The sequence below is a fragment of the Podarcis cretensis genome (assembly GCF_951804945.1).
Source record: "Podarcis cretensis genome assembly, chromosome: Z".
Classification (NCBI taxonomy): Eukaryota; Metazoa; Chordata; class Lepidosauria; order Squamata; family Lacertidae; genus Podarcis; species Podarcis cretensis.
This window is the reverse complement of record NC_137184.1, coordinates 47,299,445-47,318,266: the sequence shown is the minus strand read 5'-3', so window position 1 is coordinate 47,318,266 and position 18,822 is coordinate 47,299,445. Positions and strand designations below refer to the sequence as shown.

The window sequence follows — 18,822 nt, the reverse complement described above, 5'->3', positions numbered from 1 at the left end:
GGTTGCACACAGCAGAATTGCCACAAATGCAAACCTGAGAAGCGAGCAGATTGAAAACCTCCTACCTCCAGTATACTACCGTATTTCATCATCAATGCTTGAAATGAATTGCCCACTGCGATAAAATTATAAGGCAAAACTGTTAGCCTATCAGGCTCACACTGTATTGTAAGATAGCAGCAAAGAATAAATGAATCTTTTCCCTGAAATAACTGCAAGTTTCAATACAATTAAAAGATTAAGAAAATACTATCCTTATGACAGTTTTAGCCATACAGTACAAGATCCAGAGACAGAGATCATGTTGACTATCTACAGTGTCTATTCCTGATCAGTAAGCCTCAAAGCCTCACTTGGTGCCATATCTTATGTGCAGTGCCATTAGAATCACTACACCCTGAGGGAGGGATTGCAATTCCAAGGTAATGCCTGAGTCTTATGTATCCTGCCCATCTTCTTTGAGAGGTTTAGACTAAAAACCATCCACTTAAAATTATTTTCACTTGGGATTTGCTAGCCACATCTAGCAGAACAGATAGTCCCACAGAGGTATCAGGATGTTCCTTCTACACTAATTTCTCTGGTTATATGCTTAGGGTACTGGGAGCAAGTGAGAACTTTTGTTTTGCTTTTCACAGTAATTACAGGTGAAACTCGAAAAATTAGAATATTGTGGAAAAGTTCACTTATTTCAGTAATTCAACTTAAAAGGTGAAACTAATACATGAGATAGACTCATGACATGCAAAGCGAGGTATGTCAAGCCTTTATTTGTTATAATTGTGATGATCTTGACATACAGCTGATGAAAACTGCAAATTAACAATCTCAGAAAATTAGAATATTAAATGAAATCAGCAAAACAAGGATTGCAAATAGAGCAATATTGGACCTCTGAGAAGTAGAAGCATGCATATGTACTCAGTACTTGGTTTGGGCCCCTTTTGCATCAATTACTGCCTCATGGCATGGCATGGCGTGGCATGGATGCTATCAGCCTGTGGCACTGCTGAGGTTTTATGGAAGACCAGGATGCTTCAATAGCAGCCTTCAGCTCTTCTGCATTGCTCGGTCTCATGTCTCTCATCTTTCTCTTGGCAATGCCCCATAGATTCTCTATGAGGTTCAGGTCAGGCAAGTTTGCTGGCCAATCAAGCACAGTAATCCCATGGGCACTGAACCAGGTTTTGGTATTTTGGCAGTGTGGGCAGGTGCCAAGACCTGCTGGAAAATGAAGTCAGTATCCCCATAAAGCTCGTTTGTGGAAGGAAGTATGAAGTGCTCCAAAATCTCCTGGTAGACAGCTGCGTTGACCCTGGACTTAATGAAGCACAGTGGACCAACACCAGCTGATGACAGGGCTCCCCAAATCAACACAGACTGTGGAAACTTCACAATGGACTTCAAGCATCTGGCATTGTGTGCCTCCCCATTCCTCCAGACTCTGGGTCCTTGGTTTCCAAATGAGATGCAAAAGTTGTTCTCATCAGAAAAGAGGACTTGGGACCACTGAGCAACAGACCAGTTCTTTTTTCCTTTAGCCCAGGTAAGACGCTTCTGATGTTGTTTCTTGTTCAGGAGCGGCTTGACAAGAGGAATACGACATTTGAAGCCCATCTGCAGGATCCGTCTGTGTGTGGTGGCTCTTGATGCACTAACTCCAGCCTCAGTCCACTCCTTGTGAAAGTCCCCAACATGTTTGAATGGTCTTTTCCTGACAATCCTCTCCAGGTTGTGGTCATCCCTGCTGCTTGTGCACCTTTTTCTTCCACACTTTCCCCTTTCGCATAACTTTCCATTAATGTGCTTCAATACAGCACTTGGGGAACATCCAACTTCTTCTGCAATTACCTCTCCTTATGGAGAATCTCAATGATGGCTTTCTGCACAACTGTCAGGTCAGCAGCCTTCCTCATGATTGTGCTTCTTACTGAACCAGACTGAGAGACCATTTAAAGGTTCAGGAACCCATTGCAGGTGCTATGGATTGAATAGCTACTGCACCTTTACACAATATTCTAATTTTCTGAGATTGTTAATTTGGGGTTTTCATCAGCTATACGCCGTGATCATCACAATTATAACAAATAAAGGCTTGACATATCTCGCTTTGCATGTCATGGGTCTATCTCATGTATTAGTTTCACCTTTTAAGTTGAATTACTGAAATAAGTGAACTTTTCCACAATATTCTAATTTTTCGAGTTTCACCTGTATACCATCATTGCCAAGCTCAGACCACTCTTTGATCCCTTTCCTGAGACTGAAAGGCATGGCTTCACTCAGTCTTATAGCAGGGAAAAGAAACCAGAACAAGAAAAACTACAGGTTCTGACAGTAAGGGGTTTGTTTTCTTTTACTGCATGATCACATCCTTCAAAGGCTAACAAATACGGGCATGGGTATTTTAAAGGCTGAACACAGCTTATGGGTCAGTACATATCTCCACTACTTCAATGTGTTCAACTGCATTCCAAATATTCCATTGCCCAGTCTTCACACACTGCCAATGTGCATGAAGCTCCACTGCTATCTTATAATCCCATTATTTTCTGTTCTACCCACAGTAATGCCAATCCCTGCTTGAGGGTTCCTCTTATTTATATGTTGAGTGTTAACACAAGTGCATGTTAAACTGCCTTAGAAATGCAGTATCATGTAACTGCAGGAAGGAGACATTCAGATCTGTGCTAAAATTGGGGTTTTTTAAGTTGCCACCTTAGAACTTTTGATTTAACCACCCAGTTGGCCCTCAGCTACAAAGCCCATCTGCCCTAAAGTAATGAAGAATTCCACAAGCTCAGAAGACTGTCTCTTACATTCATAGCCACCACAGAGTCTTTTTGGTTTTAGACAGGTTCCCACTAGCCCAAAAGCTCAATGCTGGGAGCAACATAGCTTAAGAAGGCCCTGAACAGCAAAATGCTTGCATACCTAAAAGCCCTTCAGATGCTGCTGGCTTTTCTCAGAGGTCTCTGGTGCTACACTCTTCAGCATGACATTAAAAATAACAAAGCTCCTTTTTACACTGACTCTGGATACTAATGGAGCTGTCATTTAAACATATTATACAGTTCAGTAAGGCCAAACACTTCAAAGCCAAATGGCATTTCTAACATTTAGCTAGCAGCTGCTGTAAATCTCCAGCTCCATTTTTGCTGAACACAAGCACCCAACCCACATTGTGGCTCAGGTTACTTTACTAAATCTCACTTTGCAAATGAAACCTGAAATACAAGTGTACAAACCAACTTCCCTTTCTGCACTAACAGGCAACACGCATCATGGACTAGTCACTACACAAAAGCAAGTGATGGTTGTAATTGGCAGCTCTTCCCTGTTCAGTTTTTCTATCTCCCTTACCTGGTATGCCTGCTGCACTTGTAGAATTTCTTCCACACCCTCTTTAAGTAGGAATGTAGTAGAATAGAACAGGATCAGAAAATATCCATGACCAAGTTACAATGTACAGACAACCTTCCTAGAGAAAATAATGCATAAAACAGGAAGACACCTGTGACAAAATAAGTGAGGCCATGTCAGGCAACACCTTTTGCTGTGTACTATTTAAGTTCCTGAACTAAGTGCAGCTAGGGGTCAGCAACATGCCAAGCTAGGAAACAGCAAATCCCAGTTGTTCAGGTTTTTCTCTGGAGAATCTCTGGATTACTCACCTTAGCAGCTGCTACTCAGCCTAATACAGCTAGCTCTGATTGCTCTCACCCCACCCGCTACTACTTTGTGAGGGGATTAAATACACAACCTCCTACTTTTAAAATGTTGCATTCAGTGTGAGGTTTATCCTTCTCAAGCACAAGTTCAGTGTTCATATGGCCATCTCTCTCTCTTTGTGATCGGCAACTCCTTCTCCCTAACCACTTACTCCAATCTGAAAGTGGCTGGCTTCAGTCAGTGAAATACTATATAACTAATGATACTGCCACCAGCCTTTGCATCCTTGAATCTTTCAGCAAGGATCTAATTAGAGACAGGTAACCAACAACCACAGCTCTGCCCAAAATACTGTAAATGGGTCCCTACTCCTAGACAGTTCTTGAGCTTCGAAACCAAATATTTATCACAGGCATTGAATAGCCACTGGTTTTGGAAAGGAAAGACTGCGTATTGTGTAACAAATTCTCTTTGGGAATAGCATAACCACCATTCAAACACTACCAAGTCCCACAACTCACATCAAATTTGCACCAAGCACGACCACTGGCTACACCACCCACACACTTGGACGCAGGCCACACACTAATCCCAATTGCAAGGACACAGCTTTCCAAGAAAAGGAGACACCTGTTGCCTTTATGTGCACTACACAGCTTGAGCCTGGCACAAGACAAAGGAGGCACTGCTCCTTACAATGCAAAGGCTATTCATGGGCGCAGTGATCCCCTAAGAAGCTCCTTCAGCTCATTGCCATTGGGTGCTACTTCCAAACACAGGAAAACCTGTAGAACCATCCATCATACCTACTGGCTGCCACTGGCCTCTCTTACAGAGAAGCTCTTTTAACTCCAGCCTCAGTTAGCCACCTACAATCCTCTGCAGCCTGCCCTCCCTCCAGCTTGCCATGCTTACAGGCAACCTATTCTGCCATGGGGTTTTAAGAACAGATTGAAAGGGGACTTGCAGAAGGGCGAGACTGCCTCTCAGGCCCAAACAAGCCAATTTGTTTCCTCCCTCTCAATTGTGACCAGCAGCTGCCACTCAGTGCCAAGCAGGCATTTGGCTGATTAACGTCCTGTGGCCTTTTAAATGTGTTTGTGGGAGGGGGGGCATTGGTTTGTTTTTATCTTATTATGTTTTCTGGTGCTCTCATTTTGTATTTCTGTGTTGTGAATTGCCCTAGGATATTCGGATGAAGGGCAGCATACAAACTGAATTAATAACAATAAGCAAAACTGAGCCAGATAGACCAATGGTCTGACTCGCCACAAGGTAGATTTCTATTCTCCTTTAGGGGCACCAGCTGGCAAAGGGCGAGTAACCATATTCACAACAGCCATGCTTTTTATTTTAGATATATATATTTTAACTACATACACCCATCAGTGCAGTGCAGCAGCTAACCAGAACTTCAGGGTCCAAATTGCTCACCTTATTTGCTGGGGCTACTCGCGCCACGGGTGAGAGAGCCCTTCATTTCAGCCCAGCCTACCTCGCAGGGCTGCTGTTAGGGCAGCATTTCGAGAGCCGCACGGGTCAGGGGAGAGAGAGAGGCGGAGATAAAAGGAGAGATACGCCGCCTTAACCTTCCCGAGGAGTAAGAAAGGCAGGGTCCGCCGCAAAATGACTGTTAAGTAATTAAATCCACCTTGGCGGAGCAGGGGGAGGGGCGCCCGAATCCCTCGCCAGCATGTGCCGCCCGCCCCCTTCCCGTAAACGCCTAGCTTAACAGGAACAGCATTATTATTATTATTATTATTATTATTATTATTATTATTATTATTTTACACCCCCCAACACACCCTTGAGCCTGAGGGAGCTCGCCGGCGCATCGCCTCAAGGAGACTTAAGGGAATAAACGAGCCACCGCCGGGGCCATCTGGCCACAGCCCGGGAGGAGCGGTCAGTTTCAACGCTAACGCCAGCGCCCCCGCCGCCGACAGGGATGGGGGCCAGCCGGTCACTCGCCTCCCAGGCTACCCCCCCCCCCCGCCTCGGTCTATTTCTTCACTTACAACAGGAGCGGGGCTTCTTTTTTCAAAAAGGGATCCTCCTTTACCTGCCGCGGCGCCTTCCCGCATCAGCGGCAGCTCCTCCCACCCGCCGCCCAGTCCACCCTACCCTGGCCGGGCCCCTTATCGCACAAAGCGAAGCCACCCGCACGGGCGGGAACGCCGAAGCCCCGCCTCCGCAGCCGGCTTCGTCCAACTGGAGGCCCGGCCCTCTCCGCTCTCTCCAGTCGCGGGAGGCCCTCCTTCAATGCAGGCACCGCCCTCCCGTGTGCCGAGCCTCCGCCCAATCGCCGCGCGAGCTGCCTCTGAGGCCTGCCCCCCCGGCCCAATCGCAAGCCCGCGCTCCCCTCACACATGTCCCGCCCACCGGTCCCGAGTTCGTCCAGAAACCAATCCCAACCCCGCCGCAAAGCCGCCCCGCCTTCCTCCTCCAAGTCCCACTTCCGATACTCCGCTTAGCGCTAAGGTCACCGTCCCTGCTTCTCACCTCAACCTCTGTCTACTGACCCACCGATTGGCACCGCCCCTGCCACGTCAATCAATATTTTTCCTCCAATGACCGCCTGCGCCTCTGCAATTGCTAGCGCTTATCGTCCAATAACCCTGTTGCATGCTGTGTCCGCAGACCGTTTCCCCCCACATTGGATGCGTATTAATGCAAAAAAAGGGGGGGAAAGGTAAAGGACCCCTGACAGTTAAGTCCAGTCACCAACAATTCTGGGGTTGCGGTGCTCATCTCGCTTTACTGGCCGAGGAAGCTGGCGTACAGCTTCCGGGTCATGTGGCCAGCATGACTAAGCCGCTTCTGGCCAACCAGAGCAGCACACAGAAACACCATTTACCTTCCCGCCGGAGCGGTACCTATTTATCTACTTGCACTTTGACGTGCTTTTGAACTGCTAGGTTGGCAGGAGCAGGGACCGAGCAACGGAAGCTCACCCCGTCGTGGGGATTCGAACTGCCGACCTTCTGATCGGCAAGCCCTAGGCATACACACAAGCTAATGGGAGATGGTTGCCACCTTTTATTTTTTTTGCACAGCTCCTGTGCACCTGTTAGGCAGCAAGCAAATAAAGCGAGAGATGCAGTTTCCCCCAGGATTCATTTGCAAGCCTCTGGAAAGCTTGACCTGTGGAACTTCTTCCTGCTATACAGCTGTTTGAGGCACTGTAATCCCCATCAACGTGGGGCAGGGGAAAGATGGCAACTCCAAACCCACCCCCCCATCCACTGAATCATTAAAACAGGCCTTGCTGCCTCCTGTGCAATATGACTCCAAAGTCCAATTATTGGTGCTGTTAATAAAGTTTCAACGTGAAGCACTTCTTATTCATAGTGTCACCCCTTCCACCCCACATGTTTATCAAAAGCATTTTTATCCCATTTCTTCATACGAAAACACAAATTCCATAACATAATTGTCAACTTACAGATTTGAAAATAAGGGACCAGCAGCCAAAATAAGGGATTTTGGCTTAGCTTATACAGAAATCCCGCACTCATGGAGCTATGCTGCTTTGGCTGCGAGTGACCGTGTTTTGCAGGGGGTTGGACTAGATGATCCCAAGGGTCTACAACTCCCACCAAAGAAGAGTGGCAGACAAAACTGACGTAGAGGTGGCAAAGCTTACAGGCAGAATTAGAAACCAGGAAGAGGACCTCTTTAATAAGGAATGGGGAAAGTTTATAATTTATTTGAAAAGCTATTGGAAAGAGTTACATACATTGGTAGGATTGACAGAAAACTTGTAGTAAAAATTTGAACTATGGATGGACAAATGATTTATAAATATAGAGTTATGAAAGGGATGCAGAGGGGGAAATCACTACATTAAGATGCTGCAGTGGTTGGAGGGTATGCTAAGCAGCACGTCGGGGCTGCCATCGTCCTGACGTGAGGAGTTCCATCGGCCCTTTCCTGCCCGAGAGAGAGGGAAAGAGACTCTCGTCCAGGCTGCCCAACCCGGCATGAGGCGGTTGCGGTGCCGCTGCGGCCGCTGAAGCGCCGCCCTTCTGTGTCCCTCCCCAACCCCTCATCTTCCTCCTCCCTCAGGCTGCCTCCTCAGCCGCCGCCACCGCAGCCCCCGCAGCCACCGCAGCCCCAGCTGCCACGTACGGCTTCCCCTGGCAGTGCGGCGGAAGTCTCTCAAGAGCGGGGCTGCCTGCCCGCCCGTCGCCACCCATCTCCTCACAACGTGCCCCTGAGGGGGGAAAGGAAGAGACGGAGATGCGGCAGCTTGTGAGCGCTCTCTCTCAAGGCGGAGGACCCCAAGCCGCTGCTTCCCTCCCGAGCTGGGCGAGCATGAAATCCAGGAAATTTAAGGGACATCATCAATCTGGGACAGCAGCGGGAAACGGTGCTGGGATAAGGGAGTTTCCCTCCAAATAAGGGACGGTTGACAGCTATGTTCCAAAACTCATAAGTAAATGGGGTGTGTGTGTGTGCGGATACTCAACTCTAAGCAAGAGCAAAGGATCAGGCACAACATCTGCAAAACACATGGCTCAGGGCTGGTACAAGACATTTTGGCACCTGAGGTGTACCACAAAATAGCACACACCTCCCTCCAAGGAATAAGGGATGAGTGAAGGTCTACACTGGGAACAAGGGGAGAATAAAGACCAAGATCTGCTGCCCCTGTGGATCCTGCCACCTGAGGCGGTTGCCTCGCCTTGCTTAATGGGTGGCCCGGCCTCTATATGGCTGAATTGTAAAGACCCTGAGGGACCAAGTCCATTCTCCAGACAGGGGTCACAGAGACAGGAATGAACAATTCCATGAAAGATAAAGCTATTTGGGGCTATTAACTGAGATCTTTGTGTTTCACTCCATCGTTGGAGGCAGTATGCCCCTCAGTACCGGAATCACAAGTCATCGGAGCCCTCTGTTCCTGTCTGCAGTCTTCCAACAGGGATCTGTTTGTCCACTTGAAACTAGGGTGCATAACTAGAAAGGTCTTTGGCCTCAACCAGCAGCCAGGCTTTCCTTAAGTTATTTAACCTGCAGCCCCACATCTTGCAGGGCTCATGCAGTGGTGGGCCATACACCACTTTTTAATTTTCATTTCTGTTTTTGGATCAGGTCTTCTGCTTTTCAGATCTCTCTCCTAAACACACAGACACTTCCTGCTGAAGAGGAAGGGCAGATGTGCTTCCCAAATCAACCACTGCAGAATGCCTGATAGGGAACTAGAGTCGCAGAAGGAAGCCTCTCAAGTTCCTGACTCAAAGAAGGTGGCAGGAAAAGATTAAAAAGCAAGCCAGAGCAGGTTCACACAGTCCACGTTTAAAGAATGGAGGAAAAAAATAGGCAAACTATCCCCATCCCCCTGGCCTATCACCCACTATTCCAACACACAGAACAAAATCTCCAGATTAAAATATGGCAAGCCAAAGGCCTACACTGTCTAAAAGACTTCTACAAAAACACAAGAAATACAAGACAAGCTAGGGGACACGCGAGTACCTTGGCTAGCACACCATCAACTACATGCCATGTTAAACAATCCAGCAGTAAAATCAGCAGCCACTGGACCCTTGATCAGCTTTGAAAACATTCTCCTGACAGCAGGGGGGCATGGCAAAGGAATTGTTTCCACAATATACAAAATGCTGCTCCAAAATCCCACAAACCCCCTTGACACAATCAAACAACAATGGGAGCACGACATAGGATATGAAATTAGCCCCACTCAATGGACCAGAATGTGGTCTAAACCTCCCTTTGTCCATATCAGCCAAAAGAAGGAAACTCACTCTGAAACTCACAGGTGGTACTTAATACCACGGAAACTGGCATTGATACACTCAAGAACCTCACTAAGATGTTGGAGAGGCTGCACCTCTACATGTGGTGGCAATGTCCTAAAATCCAACCCTTCTGGATAGCAGTCCTTCAAGAGATATGCAAAATAACTAAACAGGTATTAGAAGTCACCCCAGAACTGGCTTTATGCAACATCGTCCAAGTTAATAATGCCCACTCACATTATAAAGAGCTCATAACCCACCTACTCTCAGCAGCCAGAAGCCTCATAGCTAGACACTGGAGAGATCTGTCAGGAGTAAACATGAGCCAATGGTATCAAATTGTATGGGAAACAGTCTTACAGTGGTACATTGGTTTTCGAACATAATCTGTTCCGGAAGACGTTCAAGTTCCAAAACATTTGAAAACCGAAAACTCAATACGGAAACCTCAAAACGGAAAACTCAAACAGGAAGTCACCTCAGAAGTTCGACTTCCAAGGTGCGTTCGAAAACGGAAGCATTTACTTCTGCGTTTATGATGTTCTGAGTTCAGAAACATTAGTCAACAGAGACTAATTAGTCAACTAACCAATAAACTGAAACTGACATGGGGACAAATAGAAGAGGACGCCTTCAATCCAGTATGGCTCCCCTTTATCACATACACAGCACAACAAGACGACAAGAATCATATGAATCAATCTGGCTTACCTGACTCAACAAGCCCCGCCCCCGTCACAAATGCAAACAAATCCCACTGCAGCCAACCACAGCCAACCAACCACCAATGGCGGAGCTTCATGCGCCAGCACCGGGGGGGGGGGGCGGAGAACAGGTGGGGGTGTGGCTGGTGTGCGTCCTGGGGGTGAGGGTGCGCTACCGGGATCACGCTGCTGGGGGCAATGCACTCCCCCCGCACTCCCCTTCCTCTGCCAGTGCCAACCACACCCTGGGCCCCCAACCTCTCACACTACCAAGGAAATGTAATAAATGAATAGAAAGAAAACCTACCCAGCTGACGCTGACACAAAACACCACATGTACACTATACAAAAGAATATGAGCCTCACCACACCACCCCTCGTCTCCCCACTCTTCTTCCCCAACATTATATGGTACTCAGCACTAAGGTCTCACAGCCAATGTAACTGATTTGAAAGAAAGAATGTACAACCTGAAAAAGACATGTACTTTTGTCAACCAAGAAAATATTTAATTAAAATAAATTTAATAATAATAGTAATAGTAATAATAATAATAATGCAAGCCAGAAGTGATGTTCAGCAACACCAACCTTGTGGTGCAGTTACAGGTAGTGATCTCTGCAGAAACTGTGTGGAAGAAGTCCCCACCCATGAACTGATGGGCAAGGGAGTTCAAGGCTGCTGGTTCAGCTCTGCGCCATCAACTTCCCTGTGGAGAAATCCTTGCAGGAAGCAGTCGAGGCAAAGTTGTAGAGAAGTGATTTCAACCCAGCTTTCTTTGGGGACTGGTAACCTGGCTGAGCTTCCGGGGGAGGGGGGGCTCGGATAAGCAGTCGAGGCAGCAATGCCTCTACCTGCTCTTTTTCAGTATCACAAATGGAGAAAATGGTTATGAAGGGTTAATTGGGACCTGTGCCAATAGTTCCCCATCCTAAGCTACAGAGATCCAACCTTATTTTTCCAGCCTATGAACAAGCAGTGTGATTACCAAGGCCAATGTCCACATACTCGCTGCCAATCTTGCCAGTTCCTCCTTTCAACAAATCTCAGGCACTGCAGAGACTCCACGTTAAAGAGCCCAGGGTTAAAATCCCCACTCAGTCATGAAACTCACTGGGTGACCTTGGGCTATTCCCTGTCTCTCAGCTTAACCTACCTCACAGAGTTCTTGTGAGGAAATGTTGGGAATGATAGGGTTCTGTACACCACCTTGAGCTCCTGGGAAGGAAGGTGGGATAGGAATGAAATAAACCAGCGAATCCTGACTTTGAGGCATTCTCATCCAGCGTTTGCCAGCCCAGAAGCCTGGCTGTCCTCTCAGAACTTTGGCCGAATAGGACTTGGCACCAGGGCACACAACTCAAAGGGAGATCCTGGTTCTCATGAAAGGTTCAAGGGGAGCAGGTTGGAGCGGGTCCCCCCCGGGAGTTTCCTACCTTCAGGCCTGTACTGGGCTACAATGGTGACCGTCTGCCCGGCCCTCTTCAAGGCAGCCGCCGCTTGTTCATGGGTCGCGTTCCGGAGATTGACGCCATTCACCTGGACAAACAGACCCCGCCTCTGTCAACTCACCTTGAAAAGGGGAAGCTGGTGCCACCTGCTCCTCCTATGATGGCACTGCACACTTATTTCCCACCATGCAACATTCCACCCCTCCCCCCACCCTGCGACAGCCACAGCCCCACACCAACCCTCTCAATCCCCCATAGCTGCACATCCCAGGCCCCTCCTGCATCCAAAATGCTGGGAGCAACTTGTCTCAGGTGCTCAGCTGCATGACAAACGCCACAGCTTCTCAGGAAGTGAAAACCAGACCTGGCCAAGCTTGGTTGCTTCTTCCTGGAGGTGGCCTCCCTGGCCTCTGCACACTTTCGGTGCATTTAAGGGGCAAGCGTTACGCTGCAGGGCCCCACACGCAGGCTCCATTGAAGCTCAAGCTGGGAGGTTCGGCTGCGTGTTGGTCTTTTCCCTCCCTCTTCTCAGAGTGAAGAGGAAGCAAGCTTCCACAACGCTGGGCTGGGCTAAGCCAGACCGGTCTGGTGAGCTGCTCTGTGTGAGCAAAGCCGCTCTGTGTGGGTTAACACCTTAGTGCCTGGGGCAGAATCTCTCCAGTCCTGGAGAAGGGCTGGAGGATAGGTTGGGGGGCAGGGGAGGCAGGTGCTCCCACCTGCTTGCTTCCCAGTTCAGAGGTCAGCAGCAACTGTGTACCAGAGCCCAGAGAACTCTCCAAATCCACCTCCTCGCATTAAATAAGACGTCAGAGCAACACCAGTAAAGGGGCCTCATGTTCCACTCACCGAGAGAATGCGGTCTCCACGCCGCAGCTCCCCACTCAGGTCCGCTGGGCCCCCTGCCAGGATGAAGGAGACGAAGATGCCCTCGCCATCTTCACCCCCCACAATGTTGAAGCCCAGGCCTGTGGAGCCTTTATGTAAGGTGATCTTCCGGGGCTCCCTGTAAAGGACAGAAGGCAAACATGAAGAGGATACATAGCCGGGGGCAGAGTCAGGGCCCACCTGAACATTATTCAACATCCCACGTGCAACACACAGTTGGCACCCAACAACTGCTACCCACTCTGAACAATCGGTAGAGCTGCAACCATAACCTAAAATCTCAAAAATGTAGGGCAACACCTTCAATAGGGCAATAAGAGTAGTGTGGGTGGGTGGGTCAACGGAGTTACATTTTACTTTTCAGAGCAGAAACAAATTGCCAGTATGGAGAATGAACTGGAAAGAGTGCAATACCAGGAATCTTCCTACGTTTCCATCTCATGGGAAGCTGATACCATTTCTCTGCATTGACTGGCTGGTCTTATGCATGATCCTATATCCCTGGGCAGTTATGATATGTGCACTCTATAAGTCAGAAAGATTAGTCCCCACTTCTGCACCAAGAAAAGGTGAATTCTGTGTCTGGTGTAAATGATGCAAAGACGTATATTTTGCAGAATATATTCTGCTGCTGCTGGTGGTGGTGGTAGTCGCAGAAGGAAACAAAGACACTACCTGTGTCTTAAGGAGAAGGTCCGGGAAGGTTGGTGGGGGAATAGCTGGCAAGTGGCTATTGTGAGGCAGGATTCCTTTAGGTGCCAGAGATAGAGGGAAGGTGTGGCTTCTCTTCGCAGTCCCTCCAGTGACAGCCTAAAAGGGAGCTGGAAAAACACCCCACCCCTTTCTGAGACCTTCCAGTGCCCTTGTAGGAAATATATAGAAAGCAGAATGCAAGCAACAAGATTCCATCCACCCCTTTGGCATGTAAATCAACAAAGGCCAACTCTGAAGTGCCCCCTTTGCTGGCACACGGCCCATTCCTCCCTCCCCCTGATGCATGCAGACTTCCAGCATTACCCCTTTCACTTTGCAGCCCTCAAAGCTGGAAGCCCCCCATACAACCCCATTGCTCACTAGCTCTGCCTCTTCCTTTCTCTGGACAAATGAAGGTGCAATATTAGGGCTCTGTTACCTTGACCCTCAGTGCAGCTGCCAGATGGTCTGGAAGAGGCAGGTGTACCCCGGGAGGATTTCTGGAAGCAGCACTGTGCCCAAAGAGCAGCCAACTGACCCCAGGGCTTGTGAACAAGGCTTGGACCATGCCCCTGCTTGCCCACCCAGCAAGGGGCCTCACAGACCCCTCCCCAAGAAGAAGTACAGAACAGAGAGCCCTGGTACCTGGTCCTTCTTTTGTGCCTGGCAATGGGTTGCTGCTGGAAAGGGCGTTTCCCATAAGACATGGAGGAAGAGACGTTGACGGTGATCATAGTGGCAGCTTCTCTGAGTGTGCAGACTGGGGAGCGCAGCAGCAGCAGCCTGCATTTTATCTGAGCTTCTCCCAGCCCTCCCTCCTCTGCCCTGCTTTGGGGGGGGGGCTACAAGAGCCATCATGAAAAGGTTGAGATGAACCAGACTCCAGCAAGCCCATGGTGTTGGGAGAAGGCATGCCAGGCGCCATTAACCCCTGCTTCCCTAGCGGTCTTTGTGCCACACAAAGGGAAAAGGTGGAAAATGGAGTTTTTAAGGGATTGTTCTGCAAGCTCCTGCCCTTTCTGAGTGTTATGTACTAAGCTTGGATCCTAGAACAATAGGCAGGTAGGATTCTAGAATGCAACAACTGATTGGCTTGCAGGAGAAGACCAATCAGGCTCCAGGAGAAAGTTAATCAGTCTATTAGGCTGGTAGGATTGTAGAATGCAACAACTGATTGGCCTGCAGGAAAAGACCAACCAGGCTCCAGGAGGGAAGCAAATGTACCATAAACAAGGCCCTTATGGCTCATGCATAACCGGTGCCAGTGGTCAGCCATGTCCTCGCCACCCTGGCAGGGTGGTCTAAGATTTTTGGCAAGCTGGACCTGGCCCAGGCCTATCAGCAATTGCCAGTGGATGGGGCCACCGCCGAGGCACAGACGATTGTAACGCACAGGGGCGTGTTCCGTGTCAAGAGGCTGCAATTTGGCGCCAGCGTGGCACCAGACATATTCCAAAATGATCGCTGGGGGAGTTCAGGGACCGACTCCACACCATCCTGCACCGTTTCCAGACGGCCGACCTCAAGGTGAAGTGGGAAAACTGTCTGCTAGGAGTGCAACAGGTGAATTTTCTATCATTTACGGTGGACACAGACAGAGTCCACCCGACTGGGGACAAGGTGCAGGCTATTTTGATGCCCCGGCACCTAAGGGTAAGGCGGAACTCCAGGCCTTCTTGGGACTATTGAACTTTTACCTTCTTACCCCACAAGGCAGTGGTAGCGGAGCCCCTACACAGACTGTTGGACAAGTGGGCCCCATGGGTGTGGGGGCAGCGCCAGGAGGCCGTGTTCCAAGCAGTCAAAGACCTGCTCATCTCGAACTCAGTCCTAGCGCACTTTGATGAGAGGTTGCTGGTGGTGCTGAAATGTGACGCCTCGCCCTATGGCGTTGGCGCCATCCTAGGCCACCAACTTCTGGATGGAAGAGAGGTGCCAATGGCTTACTTTTTCCAGACCCTCTCCACAGCCGAGAGGAACTATTTGCAAATAGACAAAGAGGGCCTGGCAATCGTGAAGGGAATAAAGAAATTTCACAATTTCTTGTATGGGTGCCCCTTTACCGTAGTGACCAACCACAAGTCACTACTTGGCCTACTTGCCCCCGAGAAGCACATCCCTCAAGTAATGTCACCCCGCGTCCTCAGGTGGTTGATTTTCCTCACCGGCTACCAGTATAAAAGGGTCCACCGGCCCAGGAAGGTGATGGGCCACGCGGACGCCCTCAACAGACTGCCACTACCTGAGACCAGCCCCGACCCAGCACCCGCACATGACGTCATGAGCTTGGAACAGCTTCCTGACTGTCCCATTCAGGTGACGGAAGTAGAATGCCACTCCATGAAGGACAGGGTCATCTCCCGGGTCCTGGACTGGGTGTGGCGGGGATGGCCCAGTAGCAACCTCAAATCGGAATTTGCGGGCTATACAGTCCACAAACATGAACTGTCAGCCCACAAGCGGTGCCTGTTATGGGGAAGCAGAGTGGTCTTTCCCCAGCCTCTTCGCCAAAAGGTCCTCACGAAAGCCCTACACGAAACACACCCAGGGGTAGTGAGAATGAAGGCCCTTGCAAAGAGCTATGTGTGTTGGCCGGGAATCGACGGGGAGATAGAGGCCTGGGTTAAATACTGCCAGACCTGCCAGAAGTCCTGCCCAGATCCCCCAAGGGCCCCCATCCAACTCTGGGTGTCTGCCCGAGCGCCGTGGTCCTGCCTGCATGTGGACTTCGCTGGCCCCTTCCAGGGATGGACATCCTTCCAGGGTTGCCCTGGTACCATCCACTTCCACGGCCGCAGCCATCTGAGTACTACGTACACTGTTCGTGACCCACGGGTTCCCCGACACCCTCGTCTCAGACAACAGAACAGCATTCATGCCAGAGGAGTTCCAGACCTTCACAACGCAAAGTGCCATCCGCCACGCACAATCGGCACAGTTCCACCCCGCCACCAACAGCCAAGCATAGCGCATGGTGCAGACCACCAAGGAAGCCCTCCGCCACATGACGCAAGGGGACTGGAAGTACCACCTCGCTGCTTTTCTCCTAGCCCAGCATAGCACCCCCAGCACAATGACCGGCCAAACTACTCATGGGCTGGCGCCTCACAACAAGACTGAACCGTCTTCAACCTGATAGAGCCCAGGACGAGGCAGCAGTGGGGGAAGGTAGGAACCCCCGGACCTTCCAGCCCCGCAACCCAGTGTACGCAAAGAATTTCGGGGCAGGCCCAGCATGGGTACCTGCCACAGTCACCAGGGCGACCGGCCCTATGTTATATGAGGTGCTAACGGAGGTTGGGTAACCCTGGCGCTGCCACTGCTATCAACTACAGTGACAATTCCTGGGGCGGGGGGGGGGACTGCGAGGAGGGCTGGACAGAGGAATCCCAAGGGGACAGCAGAGGGGTGAGGCCCATAAAGCAGGAGGAGCGGGTAAGGGAGGCAGAACTAGGAAGTCCAGAAGCAACCCCTGAGGCCGAGCAGCCACAGGTACCAGAGCCATGAGCAAGTGGACCAGCGGCACCTGGCCCAATGGCCCCGTCACAGCCGGCAGCCCCAGAACAAGAGCCAGAACCAGGAACCCCTACCAAGACACCTGAGACCACAATGCATACGTAGGTGACCAGCATACCTCAATGACTACGAATGCTAACCTTCCGGGCGCAACGGGGAGGGGTGTTATGTACTAAGCTTGGATCCTAGAACAATAGGCAGGTAGAATCCTAGAATGCAGCAACTGATTGGCCTGCAGGAGAAGACCAATGAGGCTTCAGAAGGGAAGCAGAATCAGCCAATCAGATGGGGCTCATTGTGTAAATAATGTATATAAAAGCCTGAGGTTTGGGGGACAATTCAATCACTGTTTTACAAGCTGCAATAAAGAGTATGAAATCACTACAGGACTCAGAGTATATTTCACTGAGTCTACTCTTAATGTCATGAAGGGTTATAGCTGAGTGACAGAGCACACACTTTGCTTGCAAAAGGTCCCATGTTCATTCCCCTCGCATCTCCAGGTGTGGTCGGGTGAGACTGCACCTGAAATCCAGGAGACTGACTCCTGCTTCATGTACACCAGACATGGAGGTGGGGGGCGCAAACCTTTGGTCCTGCAGATGTTGCTGAATTGCAGTTCTCATCAGCCCCAGCAAGCATGGCCAATGGGCAGGATGGCAGTAGTTGTAGTTCAGCAACATCTGGAAGGTCAAAAGTTCCCCATACCTGCTGTAGATAATATTGAGCTGGATGGCCCAATATGGCTCCAGCCAGTGTCATTAATCCACAATAATACTGAAGGGATAGAATTCTCTAGTGCTAGACAGATAACCACACTGCCTTCTAATCTGGGTGGTTGAATGCAAGGTGATCTTGTCAGAAATGAAGCCTGCTCAGGGTCTAGGGTGTGTGTCCATGTGTGTGTGTGCGTGTACACACAGAATTGTTGGTCCACCATGCAAAAGAGTGCATTTTGGGGGCCAGCCCCCTCCATTCTCACATTTTTGGGTTTGGGAATCTTTTGTTTCTCCCACCTCTAAACTGTAAACAACCCACTTGCTTCCTGGTCAGGATCCCTGACCCAAACCAAGGCTCCTGAGGGTCACTACAAGGCACAGGAAGTTCCACGGTGCCCTTGTGTGGCCAGTAGCAATCTGTACAGTCATGTGGCTTTGGAATAAAATAATGGATCTGGTGTCAAGGAGGTCATGCCCTCCAAAACTTTTCAGGGCTTTTCCCTGTCATGGAATAAGCAGCGATGGCTGATGTCCATCGCCGGGCAGAAAACAGGGAGGCCAAGAGCAGACAGAGGCAGAACCAGCGACAAGCAGAGCCCAGAGCCAACAAATTTTAGTTTTGTTTCCATCTTCTGCCCTGCTGAGTTGTACAAAGAGAGCGCTAAGACTGAGGAGAAAGTCCTCACTTTACTGAACCGCTCTCCATAGTGAGTTCCCACCTGCTTATCTTCACAGACATTCATAGCCTTGCCCATCCCCTCTAGAGGACTGTTAGCTCTCAGAAGAAGAGCCTCTGTCCCTTCTGGGTACAAAGCAGTGTCTCGCACACAGCAGGGTGCAATAAAATGTTGGCTGGTGTACCTTTGTTACTGTAAAACTGCTTGGAACTTTTTGGGAAAAGCAGCATGTAAATACTTTAGCAAACAAACAGTTTTGCCCTTATCATAAGCAGATAAGAAGAGATGAATGGCTCAGCATCCAGTTCTCACAGTGGCCACCAGATGACTGTGGAAAACCCCCGAGCAGGACCCGAGCAAAGCAGCACTCTTCCCTGCTGTGGGAACTGATATTCAGAAGCAATACTGGCCCTGACCATGGAGGAAGGGCTTAGCTAAGATGGCTAGTATTGCCACTATCATTCTGTTTAGCATTTAAAAAGTGCCTTCTCAACTGTGTAAAGTGTTTTCAAATGCATCACCTCAGTAATCTGTATAACCCAACTGTGGGAAACCTAATATGACCCCTGCACGGGGCTTTGGAAACCCCGGCAACCAGCCATTCACTAGCACTTTCAAAGTACAGGCCTTTGCCCCAACAATCTGATTTCCAACAATGCTGGGGGGGAAGCGGGTTACAGGGCTGCCCTGACTTGCAAGGTTTTTGGGAGGGATGCTGCAGCAATGTGTATTAAGTACTG

At 49.7% G+C, this 18,822-nt stretch overlaps 1 protein-coding gene across 11 annotated transcripts in view; it reads right to left on the bottom strand.

Annotated features, from left to right (window-relative positions):
* DLG3 (discs large MAGUK scaffold protein 3) overlaps positions 1 to 18,822 on the bottom strand; it is a 117,255-nt gene that overhangs the window by 31,309 nt on the left and 67,124 nt on the right. For 8 of the 11 annotated variants that reach the window (XM_079962704.1, XM_079962711.1, XM_079962707.1 and 5 more), the window contains 2 exons: positions 12,439 to 12,595; positions 11,578 to 11,680 (listed from right to left, as the gene is read on the bottom strand). In XM_079962704.1, coding sequence (XP_079818830.1) covers positions 11,578 to 11,680; positions 12,439 to 12,595 — 260 coding nt within the window. Of the gene's footprint in view, positions 1 to 5,690; positions 5,800 to 11,577; positions 11,681 to 11,956; positions 12,120 to 12,438; positions 12,596 to 16,760; positions 16,781 to 18,822 lie in introns of those variants that run through there. The other 3 variants (XM_079962705.1, XM_079962713.1, XM_079962714.1) reach the window with 3 other exon arrangements.